We start from the raw sequence: 21,067 nt of genomic DNA on the forward strand, positions 1-21,067 counted from the left end.
GAACAGTCCATGAAAAGATTACTCAAAAATGACACAGTAATTGTAAAAATGGAATTTGCTGTCATGGTCCACTAAATCAGTTGCTTTGCTCGTAAATGATATAACTTGTGTGCGATGTGCACATTAGAATAGATGAGGTGCATCCCTTCAATCCTTTCCAAAGTGTATGTCAGCTTGTTAATATTTCACAAAGAAAAAATAATCAGTTCTTCTCATTGCAACCAAAGGTCATAAAGACAAATCAATCTGAACAAAGGGAGAGCAGACTGAAATTTGCTTGTCCCAATTAATCAGACCGCTGGTTTTTCATATCCTTGAGGTTTAAAGATGAGTTGATGGTTTGTGAGTCACAATTAATTGTAGCTATTTATTATTTGTCGTCAGATTAGTTTCCTATCACAAATAAACTCCTAAATACAGCTTTAAAAAATATCCATTTTTGGAAAGCAATTCTCTCAGGAACAGAAGGTTATCATAGAACCGTAGAACAATACAGGTCCTTCGGCCCACCATGTTGTGCCGCCCTTCAAGCCACACCTAAGACTATCTAACCCCTTCCTCCCACATATCCCTCTATCTTAAATTCCTCCATATGCTTATCTAACAATCTCTTGAACTTGTCCAATGTATCAGCCTCCACCACCACTCCAGGCAGTGCATTCCATGCACCAACCACTCTCTGGGTGAAAAACCTCCCTCTGACATCTCCCTTGAACTTCCCACCCATTACCTTAAAGCCATGTCCTCTTGTTTTGAGCATTGGTGCCCTGGGAAAGAGGCGCTGGCTGTCCACTCTATCTACTCCTCTTAATATCATGTATACCTCTATCATGTCTCCCCTCATCCTCCTTCTCTCTAATGAGAACAGCCCTAGCTCCTTTAAGTCTCTCCTCATAATCCATACTCTCTAATTCAGGCAGCATCCTGGTAAATCCCCTCTGCACCCTTTCCAACGCCTCCACATCCTACAATGAGGCGACCAGAACTGGACACAGTACTAAGTTTGGCCTAACCAGAGTCTTGTAAAGCTGCATCATTACTTTGCGGCTCTTAAACTCGATCCCACGACTTATGAAAGCTAACATCCCATAAGCTTTCTTAACCACCCTATCCACCTGTGAGGCAACTTTCAGTGATCTGTGGATATGAACCCCCAGATCCCTCTGCTCCTCCACACTGCCCAGAATCCTGCCATTTACCTTGTACTCCACCTTGGAGTTTGTCCTTCCAAAGTGTACCACCTCACACTTCTCTGGATTGAACTCCATCTGCCACTTGTCAGCCCAGCTCTGCATCCTATCAATATCCCTCTTCAAGCTTCTACAGCCCTCCACACTATCCACAACACCACCAATCTTTGTGTCATCTGCAAACTTGCTAACCCAGCCTTCCACCCCCTCATCTAAGTCATTAATAAATATCACAAAAAGTAGAAGACCCAGAACCGATCCCTGTGGGACACCACTAGTCACAGCCCTCCAATCCGAATGCACTCCCTCCACCACAACCCTCTGCTTTCTACAGGCAAGCCAATTCTGAATCCACACAGCCAAGCCTCCCTGGATCCCTTGGCCTCTGACCTTCTGAAGAAGCCTACCATGCAGAACCTTATCAAAAGCCTTACTAAAATCCATGTAGACCACATCCACTGCACTACCCTCATCAATCTTCCTGGTCACCTCCTCAAAGAACCCTATCAGGCTTGTAAGGCAAGATCTTCCCTTCACAAATCCATGCTGGCTGTCCCTAATCAGTCCATGATTCTCTAAATGCTCATAGATCCTATCTCTTAGAATCCTTTCTAACAGCTTACCCACCACAGACATAAGGCTCACTGGTCTGCAATTCCCTGGACAATCCCTACCACCTTTTTCGAATAAGGGGACAACATTTGCCATCCTCCAATCCTCCGGTACCATCCCTGTGGCCAACGAGGACTCAAAGATCCTAACCAACGGTTCAGCAATCTCCTCCCTCGCCTCACGAAGCAGCCTGGGGAATATTCCGTCAGGGCCCGGGGACTTATCTGTCCTAACATTTTCTAACAGCTCCAACACATCCTCTCTCTTGATATCTACATACTCTAGAACATTACCCTTACCAACACTGTCCTCAGCATCCTCAAGACCCCTCTCCTTGGTGAATACTGAAGAGAAGTATTCACTGAGAATATTTATCGACAGTGATTCACTGAGGGTATTTATCGATAGTGAAGGTTGCAATCAATCTATTTAAGCTAAAGATGATGCTCCCAGATATGAACACAACTACTGGATTTATTTTAACACTCCTGTCAGTGCATTTGTGTAATATTGAAATAAACAGAGGGGGATTCCCATGCCTGATTAAATTTAAGAATTACATTAATTCTCATATTCAGGATGTTACTACTGTTTACCATGTTGAACTTTCATTTCTGACAGACACCCTGTGCCTGTATGGGGGAGTTATAGAACCCAGTGTTAAGACATAAAAGGCGACTTTCTGCAGTAGTAAATGCCCCTTCATTCTGCGTAAAAACTAAAAGCCCACATGGTCCACATCAGGACATCCTCAATAAGGAATAAGGGAAGTGGCTTTTATTGTCATTAGTACAGTAGATTGTAATCCAGGCAAAGGTAACACATTCTGACTCAAGTGAAGATACACAATTCCTTCTGTCTGTTCCTTCAAACAACACTACCTATTGTTCAGTTTTAATGACCACAGAGTAAATTACTTATTATTTTTTTTGTGTACGTTTTAAAGATTCAGAAGGCTGCATGTTACTGCTTGTGGAATTTGTCAGTGAACACTTACCATACTCAATTAGCGTTTTTCTGTTTTTCACTGTAATGGTTAGTGGACTGTGGATATGGACCAACATATCCTCGGCCTCCTCCACTGCCAGGAGAATTCCAAACGCAAACTGGAGGAACAGCACCTCATTTTCCATCTTGGAACCTTGCAGCCTAACAGCATGAACATTGAATTCTCCCACTTAAAGTAAACCAAACCACCCCCCCACCCCTTCCCCCATCAGCGTGCCTCTTCTTCTCTTCCTTTTCCTAGCCTCTCTCTTTTCTCCTATTTTTGTTTCTCCCTTCCCTCCTTCCCTTTGACCCATCCCCAGTGGATCTGCTCTCCCCTCCTCCCCCACACCTGCCCATCACTATCTCTTACCTGCATCTACCTGTCACCACCCTGTGCCCACCCCACCTCCCCTCTGTTGTCCACCTATCACTGCTCTGCTTTCCCCTCCTATATAATGGGCTTCCCCTTTTCCTATCTTCAGTCCTGAAGAAGGGTCCTGACCCAAAACATTGACCGCCTGCTTTCCTCCATGGGTACTGCCTGGCCTGCTGAGTTCCTCCAGCAGCACAAGATCACAAGACAAAGGAGCAGAAGTAGGCCATTCAGCCCATCGAGTCTGCTCTGCTACCTCACCATGAGCTAAACTATTCCCATCTAGCCCCAATTTCCGGCCTTTTCCCCTTATCCCTTGATACCTTGACTAATTAGATACCTATCAATCTCCTCCTTAAACACCCCCAATGTTCGGGCCTCCACAGCTGTATGTGGCAACGAATTCCATAAATCCATGACCCTCTGGCTAAAGAAATTTCTTCTCATTTCTGTTCTAAATGGGTACCCTCTAATTCTAAGACTGTGCCCTCTAGTCCTGGACTCACCCACCAAGAGAAACAGCTCAGCCACATCTACTCTGTCCAGTCCTTTCAACATTCGAAAAGTTTGTATGAGGTCCTCTCTCATTCTTCTGTACTCCAGTGAGTACAGTCCAAGAGCCAACAAATGCTCATTGTACACAAGCCCTTTCATTCCTGGAATCATCCTCATAAATCTTCTCTGAACCCTCTCCAACATCAGTATATCCTTCCTAAGATAAGGGGCCCAAAACTGTACACAGTATTCCAAATGAGGTCTCACCAGTGCCCCATAGAGCCTCATCAACACTTCCTTACTTTTATACACTATACCTCTCCAAATGAATGCTAACGTAGCATTCGCTTTCTTTACCGCCAATCCAACCTGGTGGTTAACCTTTAGGGTATCCTGCACGAGGACCCCCAAGTCCCTTTGCACTTCTGTACTTTGAATTTTCTCCCCATCCAGATAATAATCTGCCCATTTATTTCTTTTTCCAAAGTATACAACTGCACATTTCTCAACATTGAATCTCATCTGCCATTTCCTTGCCCATTCTCCTAAACTATTTAAGTCTCTCTGCAACCTTCCTGTTTCTTCAATACTCCCTACTCCTCCACCTATCTTGGTGTCGTCTGCAAACTTAGCCACAAAACCATTTACTCCATAATCTAAATCATCGATACACAGTGTAAAAAGAAGCGGCCCCAACACCGACCCTTGCGAACACCACTGGTAACCGGCAGCCAACCAGAACAGGATCCCTTTATTCCCACCCTTTGCTTTCTGCCTACCAGCCAATGCTCCACCCATTCCAATATCCCACCCGTAATTCCATGAGCCCTCATCTTATTAATCAGCCTCTTGTGCGGCACCTTGTCGAAGGCCTTTTGAAAATCCAACTACACAACAGCCACAGTCTCTCCCTTATCCACCCTTCCTGAGATTTCCTCAAAAACTCCAATAGGTTTATCAGGCAGGATCTTCCCTTCATGAAACCATGATCTGCAGTCCTTTGTTTCTTTAGGTGTTTATATAGGTCAGCACAACATTGTGGGCTGAAAGGCCTGTACTGTGCTGTACTATTCTGTGTTCTAAATTACATTATCAATGGATACAAATGGCAGAATTAAAGCAAAATCATAACTTTCAGAAAATGAATCAAATGAAACGAAATCAAAATCTTTTTGGAACAGGGTGAATAGTATCACCGACCAGTCCCATCTTCAACAGTATGTTCCCTTCAGTGAATTCAACATTTTCACTGCTGTAACCTACAAATGTGACTAAATGAAGGTGTGCCTGAAGCTTGAAGCTTTATTTTAATGTCTTCCTGGGACAGGAGCACCACCAACAAAACCCATTTATTGTCCATCCCAGGTTCCCTCAAGAAGCTGGTGGTCCTTGTGCAATCCTTGTAATGCAATACTCCACAGCGGTGCAAATTCTACCTTGGTAAGCAGGTTCTACCATTGTCCAAGCTCAAAAGGTGTGTAACTTAGAGGTGAGGGTGTTCCCAGGGTGGTGCTGCTCATCCTTGTGTGTGGCAGGAAGAAAGAGGTTTTCACTGAATGAACTGCAGAATTATGACAAACCCTTGATCTTCTGGTCGCCTCATTAAAGCTTCCACATCCTTCCTATAGAGAGGGTGCAGAGGAGATTTACCAGGATGCTGTCTGGATTGGAGAGCATGTCTTATAAGGATAGGTTGAGTGAGCTAGGTTTTTTTTTCTCTGGAGCAAAGGAAGAGGAGAGGTGACTTAATAGAGGTGTACAAGATGATAAGAGGCATAGATCGAGTGGACAGTCAGAGACATTATCCCAGGGCGAAAATGGCTAACACAAGGGGGCATAATTTTAAGGTGGTTGGAGGAAGGTATAAGGGGGATGTCAGGGGTAATTTTTTTATTTTTACACAGAGAGTGGTGGGTGCGTGGAACGCACTGCCAGCAGAGGTTGTGGGGCAGATACATTAGGGAAATTTAAGAGTCTCTTAGATAGACACATGAATGATAGAGAAATGAGGGGGCGATGTGGGAGGGAAGGGTTAGGTAGATCTTAGAGCAGGATAAAATGTCAGAACAACATGGTGGGCCGAAGGGCCTGTACTGTGCTGTAGTGTTCTATGTTCTCAGATCATGAGGATCAACATCAGGAGTTGTAGCTTTCTGGACCCATTGGTCAGTTTCTTTGAGCTTTGCATTGAATAATTTAGTTTCCTGGGTTTTTATTCTGACACCCATCTTCTTAAACCAGCTTTTCCAAAAGGCTTTCCAATGACAACAGCAAAATCCCATCATCCTGTTCCTCATTTATTGAGGAAGGACGTCACTAAAAAGTTTTGCCCACATTCATATCATTTCCCCTAGCACATCCAGATGCCCAAATATGCATACCGAACCATTGAGAGGAAGAGGGAGAACACCAGGATAATGGATTTTACGTCAGCGGCAACCAGCATCACCTCCTGTTCAAATCCCAGCTCCCCTTCAGTAAACATAATTAGACACACACCTTTATTCCAAAATGGTGGCCAGATTTGAAGATGGAAAATGCACAAGGAATTCTTGTCACTGCCAATCTGTTTGCATTCCGGCAAAGTTACAGAATCATTGTGGTTTCTCTTACGTTTGAAACATTAATCTATCTGGCTTGTAACACTTAGTTTCTATGGGAGCAAGCACTCCCTGGCCTGTTGCAAGTCAAGTACAAAACACTGCAGCACCAGCCGCTGTGATGTCACCTGGAAATCATTAGCATAGTATATACATAGGTGCTCCGCTAGAAACAGGAAAACCATAGGAAGAATGGCCGGGACATGAAATGAGTGCTCTGGATTAGCATACAATAAATGTTTACGAGGTAGAAATGCCCATTCTTCTCTATTCGGTCAGTATTTTTGTTCTCTTCTCTGCCATCCTGTAGATTTTAGTTTTTGATCCACAAATGCCAGTCATCTGCTGGCACTTTATGTAAGTAGCCAATGCTGACACTCCAGCCTTGACTGCAGAGATGAACAGACCAAACAACCGAGCAGCAGTACATCATAGCGAACACCAGGGAGAATAGAGGCGAATTTATCCACGTTAACCCAGGGTGTTAAGGACAACATCAATGGATCTAAAATGCCAGAAGTGAGCTAAATCAACAAAGACTGGCATTTGGACCGGGAATCCTCCTAATTTGGGTTATTTATCCACTTAGACTATGCCATTATGCAGCCAAACCCTATGGTCCCGACTGAACTCAAAATCACAACTTTGGTACACTCACCGAGAATCAATTTGCTCAAGTGTAATTCTGCTCTTTCTAAATACGAAATGCTCAAAGCATCCATTTTAATGTCAACTGAATCCCTGCCAAACAGATCTTTAGCTAATTAAATAAATTGTGGTGTGAATCAAACTGAAACCAATCAGTTAGAAATGAAAGCAGTTTTACTTATGATGCGTATAGCGCTCTCATAATAATTCCACACAAACTGCCAATTCTCATGTTGTTTCCAAGCCTAACACAGAACCAAAACAAATTCTTTCATTATGTGCAGTGACTAAGTCTGCCATATAATGATAAACATCTGAGACTTTATAAGCACTCGTTTTTGCCAATGTCACATTAATCCTTAACAGGACAGGAAACTATAAAGGATTAGCAGTGACATTTTTCTACAGCCATTTCAAAGTGTAACTGCCTTGCTGCAAGTAACTGCTTACTCACAGAGGGATCTACCTAGCAGAATACAACAACATTCACACAGTTTGCCATGATGTACAGTTTCAGGACTGGGCTCAGTTAATGTGGGCAAGACACATTTGGAAAACACTTACACCCACTCCATTGTCACCACTGAAATGATAAAAAACCAGCCCTCCTGTCGTCCTTCTAATCCACTCAATGTCAACAAGGAAGACAAATTATGCACCACAGTGGCACAGCCAGGAGCACTGCTGCCTCACAGCTCCGGTGACCCAGGTTTAATAACGATCTCTGGTGCAGTCTGTGTGGAGTTTGCACGTTCTCCCTGTGACAGCATGAATTTCCCCGTGTCCTCCGATTTCCTCCCACGTTCCAAAGATGTGCCGGTTGGTTGGTTAATTGGCCACATTAAATTGCCCGTATGATTCTATGAATCTGAATTATTCCAGACTAAATCTTGCTCATCATCTCCTGTGTCCCAGACTGTCAATTTTTTTTTTATATATATTACCCAAAGCAAAAGTCAGAGTTTTGTTCTTGGCTACATCCCCCTTTATCTCTCAATTCTTCTCCATCTCCCTCCCAAACTTGCCCTTCAGTTCCTTGACAGGGTCACTGCCCTAGTCCTGTATTTAGTGGGAGTGTCTTCAGCTGGCCAGGCTCACCATTCTCCTTACAGTCTTACACATTTCTATCTTTCTCTCCATTTTCAAAGGTCTCCTCAAAGTCTCTCACTTTGATGAAGCTGCCAATCATCTCCTGTCTTAGGCTACTGATGTTTTATTTGCCGAGTTTACCTCCAAGGAAGGCTTTAGATATTCATGACGATAAAAAGAGCTAATAATGTCGATTCTTATTGTCGTTCCATCTGCTGGCTCAGGGGACACAGTCAGTTACCATCCCTGTTTGGTCTTGTGTATCAAGGTGTTCCTTCTTTCCCCCATTAAATGCAAAAAGCTTCAGACAGTTTCTTTATTCGTTATTTAACACTTTATCCCTTGCAACGTTTCTAATGTGTTCATATTGAATGGTCTTTCCATGCAAAATAGTTTATGTCCCTGTTACGTGCACACGGAATAACTGACTTAAATCAATGGACTCTGTTCTCTTCACAGTCTGAACAATTTGGGTTAAATCTACCTCAAGATCTCTCCTTTTCCAAAATTACTTTCAGTGAAATACATGATAAGAGAGGTGCACAGGCAATACTGGCTGTTTGCACTGAGAGAATCCATTGTCTTTTTATCAGACAAGATTCACGAAGGGAAAGGCCACAATTATCTACTTGCTAATGTCCTGTCACAATCTCCGTGACAGCAAAACGCAGGAAACCACAATGCCAGCAGCACAAGCAGAGCACCCACCATGAATGAGAACCTTGGAGTGCCCAGCAGTAATGTTGTGGGTTGGGCAAGAATTGCTGGTTGGTGGTCCCCTTATCCTGGAGCTCGAGTGCATCGAGCTGCCTCCCTCCAGATGCACTTCCCACCTGTATATGACTGGCCTCACCTGGGGTGTGGATGGGAGTCTCTGCTCTGAACAGTCCTCCTAAAAACTCTAGCATTAGATGATGGTAAAAGGTCACCGTAATGCTGGGCTACTTTCTGGCTATATTTCTGCAGGACAGCCGTGACTTTTCAGGGTCACCATGTGGAAACAGCCACTTATACAGAGGTAAAATTCCCAAGTACAGGAAGTCCCCGGGTTACGAATGAGTTCCATTTTTGAGACTGTTCGTAACCCGATTTTGTCTGTAACTCGGAACAGTGTCTGCACATGCACACTTGGCCCAGGGATCACGGCCGTGCATGCGCGCTTGGCCCGGGGAACGTGGCCGCAGATGGCCCCAGCTGCACATAAGCACTTGCCCCAGGGTTCCCCAGCCACACATGCGCACTTGACCCGGGGTTGGGCCAAAGAAGGTGTACCGCTGCCATGGTAGGATCAGGGGCCGGGCCCGCTTACAAACTGAAGGTCGTTAAGACCACGAAGGTCGGTTCGTATGTACGGGTGTTCGTAAGTCGGGGACTTCCTGTAATCAGACCTATTCAGAGACACTATTCTGAAGAAGAAATGGTGTCACATAATCACAGCTTGCGCAAGGTCATAAGCACAAACAACCTTAAAAATTGACTGTTTGTGACAGCCAACCAACATTGACGATGTACGTACAGTATATTACTGCTGACAGAGGCACTGAGGCAGTGTAAAATAATTCAGCTCAACGGTGGAAAACTGAATTCACAGCCTATTATTTCACCATTCACCAACTATTGATTTTTCTTTAATCACTCACATTGTTGGCTGTTTGATTACTTCCAACAACAGAAAAACATACTGAAAGAAATAGTTTGATTACCCAAATGGGAAAGCAAGATTTGATTAGTCAGCTTCTATGAGGGTTTTGATAGATGATTGGGCCGTTGCCCAGACTGGTCACACTCACTGAATTAGGACTTGCAGACATCACACTAGTGAAGGTGCAAAACGGAAAACAGATAGGAGAAAGAGGGATAGTTGTGGAAAATCAAATATACAGGGCTCATGCGGTTGCAACTTTTCCAGAGCAGAATACATTTTGATACACGTCTTGCAGTAAACTGTGGTTTAGAAATCTATTTGTTAGCTCCAACACACACAAAACTAAAATGGATCCTGGCCACTGAATGAATAGTTAATCGTGTGCTTTTCTAATAGAATTTAAACTTCCTTGTTCTGGAAGTCTCCATGACAGCCTGTAGAAATCAGTCTATTGGTTAAAAAAAGGGGCTGATGAGAAGCTTTAAGTCAAAGTTGGGTTTATTGCCATCTGCACAAGTCCACGTGTGCACAGGTGCAATGAAAAACCTACCTGCAGCAGCATCACAGGCACAGAGCATCAGATAAGCAGCATTCATAAGAAAATCATAAATTAAACATAAAATATGCACAGTTTTTACAACAGTGGTGTCATCACTGAATTTGTATATGGCGTTGGAGCTGTGTTTAGCCACACTGTCATGTGTTTATAGGGAGTGGAGCATGAGTCAAGCACGCAGCCTTGTGGTGCACCTGTGTTGATAGTCAGCCAGGAGGAGATGTTACCAGTCCTCACTGACTGAGGTCTGCTGACGAGGAAGTCGAAGATCCATTTGCAGAGGGATATGACACTATGTTCAACTGAACTACTTAATAGGAAGTGCCTCATTACTGGGATGTTTTTCATTGCTATATAACTGCTAGACTTCTAAACATGCGACCAAGGGACAGATGCCATATGGCCACGGGAAATAATAAACATATTCTATCCCACACAGGGCTCTATTAATATCTAGCCAGCTGTGTGTTAAAAATCAGTAATCTAAATAAAGAATGAATTTGCATTCATAAAACTTCAGTGACAACCTTTCCAAAGTGCTTCATAGGCAGTGGAGTGAAATTTAGGAATGTACTCGCTCTAGTGATGTTAGAAAATACCGCTGTCAGATGATATACTGCACAGTACCATGACAACAAAGACCAGAGAACCTGTTTCACTGATGTACATTCAAGGATAAATATAGTCTAGGACAATGGTACAAGTGCCTTGCTATCTTACAAAGAATGCCCTGGGATCTTTTCTGCACAGGAAAGGGCACATAAAGCCTTAGATTAAAGTCTCATTTGGAAGACAACACATTTCTTTGGGTCAGTACAGAAGGAGTACTGTACAAAATTACTGCTCAGAAGCTCAACACTGGGTGAATAGCACCAAATGTGTTATGTAGCAGCTTCATGTTCTGTCCACCTCCAAAATTCATCTACATTGACCTCAACGTTCTAAGTTGTTAGCTGCTGCTCCAATTCAATGCATACCACTCAGAGGTATAGCACACTGTCAAATACTACACAATGCTGTAACAAAAGATTACCCAAGCTCTGGCAGCAGTTCCTTTCTCCATTGGTCTACTTTTGATCTGTAAATTGCTACAGTTGCCTGGTGACAAGACACACAAAGGGTTATCCACAGAAATCCATTGTAACTAAATTAAAATGCCATCGAATAAAATGCTCATGGCTAACAGTCAACATTTCAATTTTCAATTTTTTAAAAGATACATCATACCTGCCATTTCTGGTGTCATGCTGCCGGATGCTTTTGATAAAGTGAATTTTCTTAAAGCTCTTTGGTCGGGGAGAACCTGATAGAGTCCTACATCTGCAAAAAAAGCCAATTTGAACATAAGCCATTAAACTGAATGAGAGCAAGTTCCCTTCTCAGTAACTGGTGTGTGAAATAAAGAGCAAACGTAACAGCAGAGCTGTTCTCCCATATAGAATCTACACCACTAATGTGAGCAAGACTAATTGTGGGCATATGATGAAGGATTGGTTACACAAGGATTGCAGTCAGGATGAATATCAATATACACTTCTTGTGAAGAATGGGCCTTTTGCGAAGAAATCCAGTAACACTTCAGTAACTCATCCTTGATATTGTAGAGCTTGAATGAACCCACCTCAAACAACAACTCAGTCTGTATGGAAAATTGCAGTTTGATGGAATGGATGTGATTCTGCTTGCATTCTGTCCCGAAGAGTGATTACATAATTCTGCAGCATCAGTATTCCCTTCTAAATGTGTGAAATTAAACAATGCTTATGTTAACACCGATTATTTTCATACCTCCGCAATGGAGCATTTTCCTCAATGTCTTCCAGAGTTTCCAATGAAGAACGTTGGGAAATCAAGCGACGCCTGGAAGGAATAAGAGCACACAATGAAACTCCATCATGCACACACCCTGGTGAGACCTACACTGTATCCTTGCACAGTGACTGATGAAAAGACACTGCAACTGTGGATCAGTTTGGTTCAAAACATTGGAGGAAAGAATCACAATTTCAAAAATATTTCCAGTGGATGATTTTGTACCAAAAGCAATGTTTAGAAATTCCTGCTTTTCTGCCTGTAAACTAAATTGCACCCACTTGGGCATGCAGCAGCCCACACACATTGGGTGCAAGCACCCCGAGGTCTTTTCTTCACATGCTGAGAGGCATGGGGCTTGGCCCTAAGGAGGTAAGAGTCCTGAGGAAATATTATGACATGCAAGTTTCTAAAGAAGACCGAGCCAAAGCAGAGTACTCCATCTGTGCCCTGCTCAGACAAGTTCCTTTCACATTGGACCAGGCTCCACAACTGCTTAGAAAGCTTGCCCCTGCATGAGTGGTCTGCAGTGTCCACCGACCACACACCCCGTTGGAATGCACTGTTCCTGCCATGGAGGAACCGGAAAGGAATTCACACTTCATGGAACTTGCAATATCCATGATTTTCCTTTGTGAGCGGCTTATCATTAAAATCATTAAAATCAAATTGCATAGCAAACAAAAGCATTTCACTGTGTCCAAGTTCCAGGCAATTTCAGTCTGAGAAGCTTTGGAATAAAGATCTAGGAGGGATAGATAATGTTAAAAGTCAAAGTGAGTTTATTTCCATCTGCACAAGTCCATGTTTGCACAGGTGCAGTGAAAAACTTACTTGCAGCAGCATCACAGGCACATAGCATCAGATACATAAAATTCACAAGAAAAACATAAATTAAACATAAAATATACACAATTTTTACAAGAAAGAACACAATTAGAACAAAAAAAATGTCTACTGTAGGGCAAAGTGGCCATGGTGTTGCTATACTGAGGTAGTGATCAGGGTTGTGCCGGTTGGTTCAAGAACCGAATGGTTGAAGGGAAGTCGCTGTTCCTGAACCTGGTGGTGTGGGACTTCAGGCTTCTCTACCTCCTGCCCAACGGTAGCTGCGAGAAGATGGCACGGCCCGGATGGTGGTGATTTCTGATAACAGATGTTGCCTTGTAGAGGCAACACCTCAGGTAGATACTCCCGATGGTGGGGAGAGATGTGCCTGTGACGTATTGGGCTGAGTCGACTGCTCTCTGCAGCTTCTTGTGTTCCTGTGCATTCGAATTGCTGTACCAGACCACGACGCAACCAGTCAGGATAGATAATATACATCATTGTTACATTATGACAATGGCTATACTTCAGGAGTACTTCATTAGTTCTAGAGCACTTTGGAATATCCTGAAGTCAGAGGAGATGTGACCAAGTTCACATACTTCAGCTTTACCTTAGCAAGGCTTGTATTACCAGTTCACTTAAGGAGACCAGCACTGTTTTCCTTATTCTACGAATCTAGCATGAGTTGTGGATAATTAAATCAGTTAGGTTAATGAATTGATATATTTTCCTTCAGGGCACAAGCCAATGATTTCAGATATTCCAAATACCATATATTGAATTTAAACATCTTGTAAATTTTGTAAACTAGTTTTCAAAAAGATCTCCAAATGCATACCACATCTTGTCAGGATGGTCTAATACAGTCCCCCACCATCCCCACCACCTCCCCCCAAACGCCTCCACAAAGTGTTAGGAAGTTAATGCTGATGCAGAACTCCTAAAATCTATTGGCCAAGATCCAACGGTGATTTCCTGGCTGCAAACTGGGCTCCACATGGAGTCCACATGCAGAACCTGAAGTTGCTGCAATTCCATAGCAGTTATACTGGGAATCTGGCTACTGAACCTGCACCAGATGGGACCTCATGTCGGACAGCACACCAATTCAATTAAATGGAGAGCAATAGCTACATGGGAGAAGGGCAAGTACAAGTAGCCTACAACATTCTAAAAATAGTTAGCTTACATGGTTTTAATTGTTTAAAAGTACTTTCAAATACTTTTAAGGAATCAAAATGTATTTTAAACTGTTTAATTGACATTTAATCACTATTGAATATTTCTGAACGTCAGGAGCTGGCAAAATCTAGGATATGGCTTTAGAACTGACATTGTCTTTGTTCCAGTGGTTTTACTAATAGACCTTGTGCCTTTGAATAATTAAAACTGCACTCAGTGAAAAACCAATGGGGAAGTTGAAAAGAACTCACATTTCTGATGCCATCCTCCTAAATCTCTTTGGTATTCTCTCCATTCTTTTATTCCCTTTCTTTGATAAACATAATTATACAGTTTGGACTAATCAAGGTTAGGTATTGGTTTATTATTGTCACTTGTACCGAGGCACAGTGAAAAACTTGTCTTACAAACCGATTGTACAGGTCAATTCATTACACAGTGCAGTTACATTGGGTCAGTACAGAGTGTATTGATGTAGTACAGGTAAAAACAATAACAGTACAGAGTAAAGTGTCACAGCTACAGAGAAAGTGCAGTGCAATAAGGTGCAAGGTCACAACAAGGTAGATCGTGAGGTCAGAGTCCATCTCATTGTATAAGGGAACCGTTCAATAGTCTTATCACAGTGGGATAGAAGCTGTCCTTAAGTCTGGTGGTACGTGCCCTCAGGCTCCTGTATCTTCTACCCGATGGAAGAGGAGAGAAGAGGGAATGTCCCGGGTGGGTGGGGTCTTTGATTATGCTGGCTGCTTCACCAAGACAACGAGAGGTAAAGACAGAGTCCAAGGAGGGGAGGCTGGTGTCCGTAATGCGCTGGGCTGCGTCCAAAACTCTCTGCAGTTTCTTGCGGTCCTGGGCAGAGCAGTTGCCATACCAAGCCGTGATACATCCAGATAGGATGCTTTCTATGGTGCATCGGTAAAAGTCGGTGAGAGTCAAAGGGGACAAACCAAATTTCTTTAGCCTCCTGAGGAAGTAGAGGTGCTGGTGAGCTTTCTTGGCCGTGGCATCTGCGTGATTTGACCAGGACAGGCTGTTGGTGATGTTCACTCCCAGGAACTTGAAGCTCTCAACCCCCTTGACCTCAGCACCATTGATGTAGACAGGTGCATGTACACCGCCAGCTAATGGTACAAATCCAGCAAACAATTTGGACCTTTGCAACTAGAAATTCCTGGAGCAACAAACAATATGCTGGAGGAACTCAGTGGCTTGAGCAGCATCTGTGGGAGGACAAGGAATTGTTGACGTTTCAGGCCGAAACCTTGCATCAGGGCCAAGTGTGAAGAGGGAAGACAGCCAGTATAAAGAGGAGAGGGGGAGCAGTGGGACAGGGGCCAGTAGGTGATTGGTGGACCAAGGAGGGTGAAGGATGGAGCCAGGTAAGGGAGGAGGGTGGTTGCAGTTGGGAAACAGAGGCAGCACCAACTGCCTCTCACCCTTCGAGTCCACCAACCCTACTGGTATCTGCAGTCTCGTGTCTAGAAATTCCTAGTGATTAAGCTATCTTTTTATTATCTTATCAGCCAGCTTTGTCACTACATTTTAGTGATTTATATGATTGATGCTCTGGTACTTTTTTTTCCCTTTTTTATCTAATTTAGATTCCTTTTTTTATTGTAATATGCAACCTCATTTTTCTTACCAAAAAGTAATGCATTGCAGTGATGTTTGCCGAAATTTATTTTATAATTTCATGTCCATTCCTTGGGCTTATTAGCTCTTCTTGAAATTTGCTGCAGTCTTCCTCAGTGCTGACTATTCACCCAACACCCCCAAATGTGGTGTCACTTGCAAATTTAGAAACTGAATTTCTGATTCCAAAGACTGAATTATTAATTCAGATTTTGAACAGCTGTAGGCCAAGCAGTGATCCTTACCGAACACCATTTTCCACCTTCTGCCACTCAGTAAAGCTAATCTGCTGGTCTTCCGTCCTTGTGTCACCAAACATTACACTTGTTTAATTGTGGCCCTGACATCACTTCCGCATGTTCGTTAAAAATGTGTGGATGTCATCCACCTGGATTAGCGATTGTAATCTTTAAATTTGATTTGTTTATTCAATATTAATTCTCTATTTGATTTAAATGCAGTTACCTAATGCCTTCTATTTATTGAATGCCAGCTCACCCCATGTCACCCTGATAAATGCTGAAGCAAAGAAACTATTTAATATTTTTGGCACTTTACCATCACTGCGTGAGATTGGACCTGTCCACTCCTGTTCCCTTCACAACCTTACCTTTTTTCACAATTTTTATGCCAGTGGAATATGTGACTATTTTATCTTCCCCAAAAATTCAATTTCTTTGTTCTTCTTTCCCATTCCAATTGTTTTTTTTAAAATCACTTTGGCTTTTTGCATTCTCTCTTGTTGAAGTATTCTGTACAACCTTGTTTCTCACATGTGTGTTTTTCCTTAATATCTTCACTGTGTCTCTTTCATGTTCAGTTTGGTTTCTGTTCAGCGGACAATATTTTTGCTGGGCTCAGTTGAACATTTTAAATAATTCATAATGCTGTTCTGCATTACTGTTTGCCAATTTCTGTCCAGTTTGTTTTCCAAACATCTATTCCCAGTCCAATCAAAGACTGCATTTTCTTCAACTCATTTTCCTTATCGTTGCCCTTGATAGACTCTTCTGTCTCAACTACTGGTTTAAAAAAAAGTGTATATCATGGTCACATTAGTCCAAACATTCCCCACTTTTACTTCTCACGTCTGTTTAGGCTCATTTCCTGTTACTCATCACTAGGGTACTCCTCACTCACCTCCTCCCAGTGTCCGATCAGCTGCTCCCCAAATTCTGTCCATCTAGAGCTACAACAAACATGATCTTCATCACAGATCAACTCCAAGAGAAATGCAGGGAGCAGCAGTGGCCAATATACACTGCCTTCCTGACCTCAAAATCGTTTTTGTCTCCACCAGTCAAGCTGTATGGAGCATCTTTCTCAAATTTGCCTCAATTTCCTTATATTTACTTCTCACCTGATTTGGTTTATTGCCAATAATAAATAATGAATCGTCCATCAGTTTTCATTCATACCAAGTTCTGATCTGACAGCTTTCTTAGCCAGTCTATATCTTGTTTCTCTTCCACAGAGTCTTTCTCTGTTCCCTCAGATAGTGAGTGCAATGTACAATTAGACACAACTAGTGCTTAAGGAACATCCTACAAAACCTCTCCAAGTACTTGCACCTGACCCTCTGACAGTCACACCCTCTGTTTCTTGAACCTGGGTGCATCTGTGTTCAGTGTGAAACTATTCAGGAATGTTTTCCACTCCCTTAAGCTTCAGTGTCGGCAATTCCAGGTCAATGACGCTAAGCCAGAGGATCTGAAGATACATCATTTCCTACAAATAAAATGGGAACCAGGATAATCTCATAGTTTAGAAACTCCCATCTGTTCAGTAGTCCTGACAGATTACTAGTGAAGGCAGAGCAGGCTCATTAATGATCTGAAATAAGGTTAGATAGGTTACTTTATTTTTGAAAGAAAATACTCTTAAAATATGGTTTGATATCACACAAGTGAGATTCTTGGGTTGTTTTACTGACTTAAGATGCTTTATAAATGCAAGTTGTAACTGTTTCTATTATGATTCGTTGTGGAAGTAAATGAGGCACCCAGCTTCCTGCTCTGGTGTTTCACTGGGAATGGGAAGAATGATGGTCCCCAGTGAGGTGAGGCGTTTCACCTGCAAACGGGAGCGGGCGTGCCCCTTGCTCGATTGCTCTGCTTTCTGAAGATCACGCAGTAAGCCTGCTCCCACATCTCAAGGAACACTTGCAGCCAAGCACTCCGCCTATCCAGCTGGAAATGATGCGATGCCACAGGGAAACGAGGAAAACAGTAAATTATTCTTTCGCTGTGTCCATGATTCAGCTGACCACTTTGTGCAGCATGCACGGCGTTCAAGTCGCCCAGTTACCGGCTGCACCACAAAACTAAGCGTTTCTAAGCAGAGCTCCTTTTCTGTTTGGTCAGCAGACTAGGCTTCATGCCAGAGAGACAAATAATATCAACTTGTAATCCTGGTTTAGGAACTGGCACCGCTGCAAAAGCAGCCATGAGGGGAAGGCAGCAGCAGTCACACAAAGTGACTGAGGCAGAAATTAAGCTGATGCACTGGCTGTGTGGCTCCTGCATACAACGACTCTGGGACATTGCACTAAACACATCCTTGTGGCAACTACTAAACAACCTCACTAAAAGTCAACACCCTCCTGCACAGACTGGTTTTATTTATTCATGGCATGTGGAGATAATTGGCAATTTTTGCATTAATTGTTCATCCCAAATTACCCGGAACACGGTAGGGGGTCAGGAGTCAATCACAGCGGTGCACTTGGAGTTGTGCACAAGAGCAGCATATTTCCTCCTCTAAGGAACATCAGTGAATCCAGTGGGTTTTTATGGCAATCTAGCAGCTTCATACTGTAACCAAGAACATATATTTTTAAATTATAATTATTTGAATTTACACTCTGATAGCCATGTGGGGGGTTTGAACCCATGGATCAATGGTCCAGAATGCAGCCTGCTAGTTCTCCTCCCTCATTCAGGTAACATACTGTAACTAAATCTTAAATCATACAAACATCTGATTTATTGAATGTAATGTTACAGCATATCTCTAGCTAACAGCAAGTTGCATTATGTATCCACATCGATTCTTATAGACTATTCGCATCTTCCAACACAGATTGGTTATCTAATTCAGCCAATGACAACTGCACTCCCATCAATCTAACAAAATCATGATCACCAGATCATCAGGTCAAATCAACCGAGAATTAACTTGCAATCACATTCACTGCGGTCAGAATTAAGTTTGGCAGTCCTGTGGAACAGAATTTAATGATTCCTATTTTCTGCCATTTGCTTCCTGTCAGACTCTCTCATATGAAAGAGCAGAGTTTCAGACTGTTCCAACATACAAGTGAAGTGAAAGTTCTAGTTACCACTTAAAAACCACAACTTACTCCAACCTTACACAAGCCCGATTTGTGTTAATGTGTTACTGTATGTGCGGCTGGGAAAATCAATCAGGGAAAAATAAGTACATCCAATTCATTCCACTTTGAAAGGATCGGACACTGGTGCAGGGACCAGCACCAAGTAGCATTCAGTTGCAGATGAGAATCTGGAGTGCATCAATTAATGCAAGAAGTGTGCCACTGAATCCACAAATTCCAATTCATTTGATGCAAAGCACCATCATATTGCTCATTCAATTCTTCATTCAAATGCTTCACTGTTCTAGGGCTTTGTGCTGCCTTGGTTGTGTTCTTGCACAGACCCATCAAAGCAAGAGATTAAGCATTTGACCTATAGGCTGAAACAGGAGGTTTAATCCATATTAATTTCAGTAGAGATTTAAAGTTTTGACTGTGTATACAGATCATAACCCATTGGTGTTTCTGAGCCGTCAAAAACAAGAACAGAAGGCTGTTAAACTGGAGTTTAATTTTGCAAGAGTTTGATCTCATGATAACTCACATTAAAGGCAAAGATAATGTGATTGCTGATTGTCTTTCCCGATGTTAAATGGGAAACATGTATCTGTACTAATCTGATAGTCTGTAGTTGTGTAGCATGATAATTATTAACATTACTAACTGTATGCGCGGTTAAAATTTTCTTGGGAAAATTTTTTTTTAGGTGGGAGGTGTTACGGACTCAGTAAAAGTCCCTTTAAGATAGAGTGTGTGTGTATGTGTGTGTGGGGCGTGCTTACGTCAATAGAAGATAAAGGACGTAATGACGTTGTTGAAGAGGTTAGAAGAAGAAGGAGAGAGAGAGAGAGAGAGAGAGAAGGGAGAGAGACACCAGCCTGCTTGTTTTCTCTATCGATGGATGAGAAACAATAACTGTGTTTGCCATAGAAATCCATGTATGGAAGTTGGAAGTAATCCGGTGGAGTTCACTTTGTTGCTGACCTGTAGAAGGAACCAGGTATTTGTGTGTGGACGACCACGGTTCGGATGCTTTCGGGGTGAGGAAGTCACTACCGAGTAAACACTGAAGTGTCGTTTGGGTTCCATCGAGGAACATTTGGATTTCGTATGTACTCTCTCTATGTTTTTCTACATCTACATCTTATCTTCAGACAACGGTGGTTGTTGAAGAAGCCCTTGCTCATGTTTCACCTTATGGCTTGCGGAACTGAACTTTAAGAACCATTCCTGAACTGGGAGTTTTGGACTTTGCCACACCCACACACACACGAAGAGTTTAGTTTTGGGGTTAACGTTCGAGGTTTAACATTTTTGAATTCTAACAATAGAGATCTGATTGATCTCTGACAATATTAAGTACAACAAATACAGAAATTAGAAGCATGGTAGTGACATTAATCAATAGTGAGGAAGGTTACCAGTGTGGTAAAACATGCCACAAGGTTAGAGGTCAGTATTTCTGGCACCAAGCAGTATCAGTTTACTTATTTCTCCTTTTGGAAATAAAATTAAACTAATATTAGCAAATCTCCATAACCTTTTCAAATGTAGAAATCCAGCCTCAAATTATCATTTCACCAAATGCAAGGTCCAATTTACTTTTTGACTTGTAATACATTAGCTACAATTTACTGTTTAGTCATTATGAGATAGGGTGTAGAGAGCAAAGAGGAGTTCTATCACTATTTTTACATATAGGTTAAAACAAGTCTTTTTATGACTTTCAAGAGTTCTGTATTTCAAAATGTTTTGTATTTATAATATTGGTGGCACGGCAGTGTAACGGTATTACAGCTCCAGTGACCTACGTTCAATCCCCGCCGCTGCCTGTAAAGAGTTTGTACGTTCTCCCCGTGTCTGTGTGGGTTTCCTCCAGGTGCTCCAGTTTCCTCCCACATTCCAAAGACGTACGGGTCAGGAAGTTGTGGGCATGTTATGTTGGCGCCGGAAGCGTGGTGACACTTGCGGGCTGCCCCCAGCACATTCTCAGTAATGCAAAAAGACACATTTCACTGTGTGTTTCAACGTACACATGAGATAAGAATAAATATCTTATATTGCAAAATTAGGGT

At 42.5% G+C, this 21,067-nt stretch overlaps 1 protein-coding gene across 1 annotated transcript in view; it reads right to left on the reverse strand.

Moving 5' to 3' along the window:
• Positions 1-21,067, reverse strand: part of cables1 (Cdk5 and Abl enzyme substrate 1) — a 139,844-nt gene that overhangs the window by 70,263 nt on the left and 48,514 nt on the right. Inside the window, exons 2-3 of the mRNA XM_052023672.1 lie at positions 11,987-12,058; positions 11,426-11,518 (exon numbers count right to left, since the gene is read on the reverse strand). Of these exons, the coding sequence (XP_051879632.1) occupies positions 11,426-11,518; positions 11,987-12,058 (165 nt within the window). The remainder of the gene's footprint in view (positions 1-11,425; positions 11,519-11,986; positions 12,059-21,067) is intronic.

The sequence above is a fragment of the Pristis pectinata genome, chromosome 9, assembly GCF_009764475.1.
Source record: "Pristis pectinata isolate sPriPec2 chromosome 9, sPriPec2.1.pri, whole genome shotgun sequence".
Taxonomy (NCBI): Eukaryota; Metazoa; Chordata; class Chondrichthyes; order Rhinopristiformes; family Pristidae; genus Pristis; species Pristis pectinata.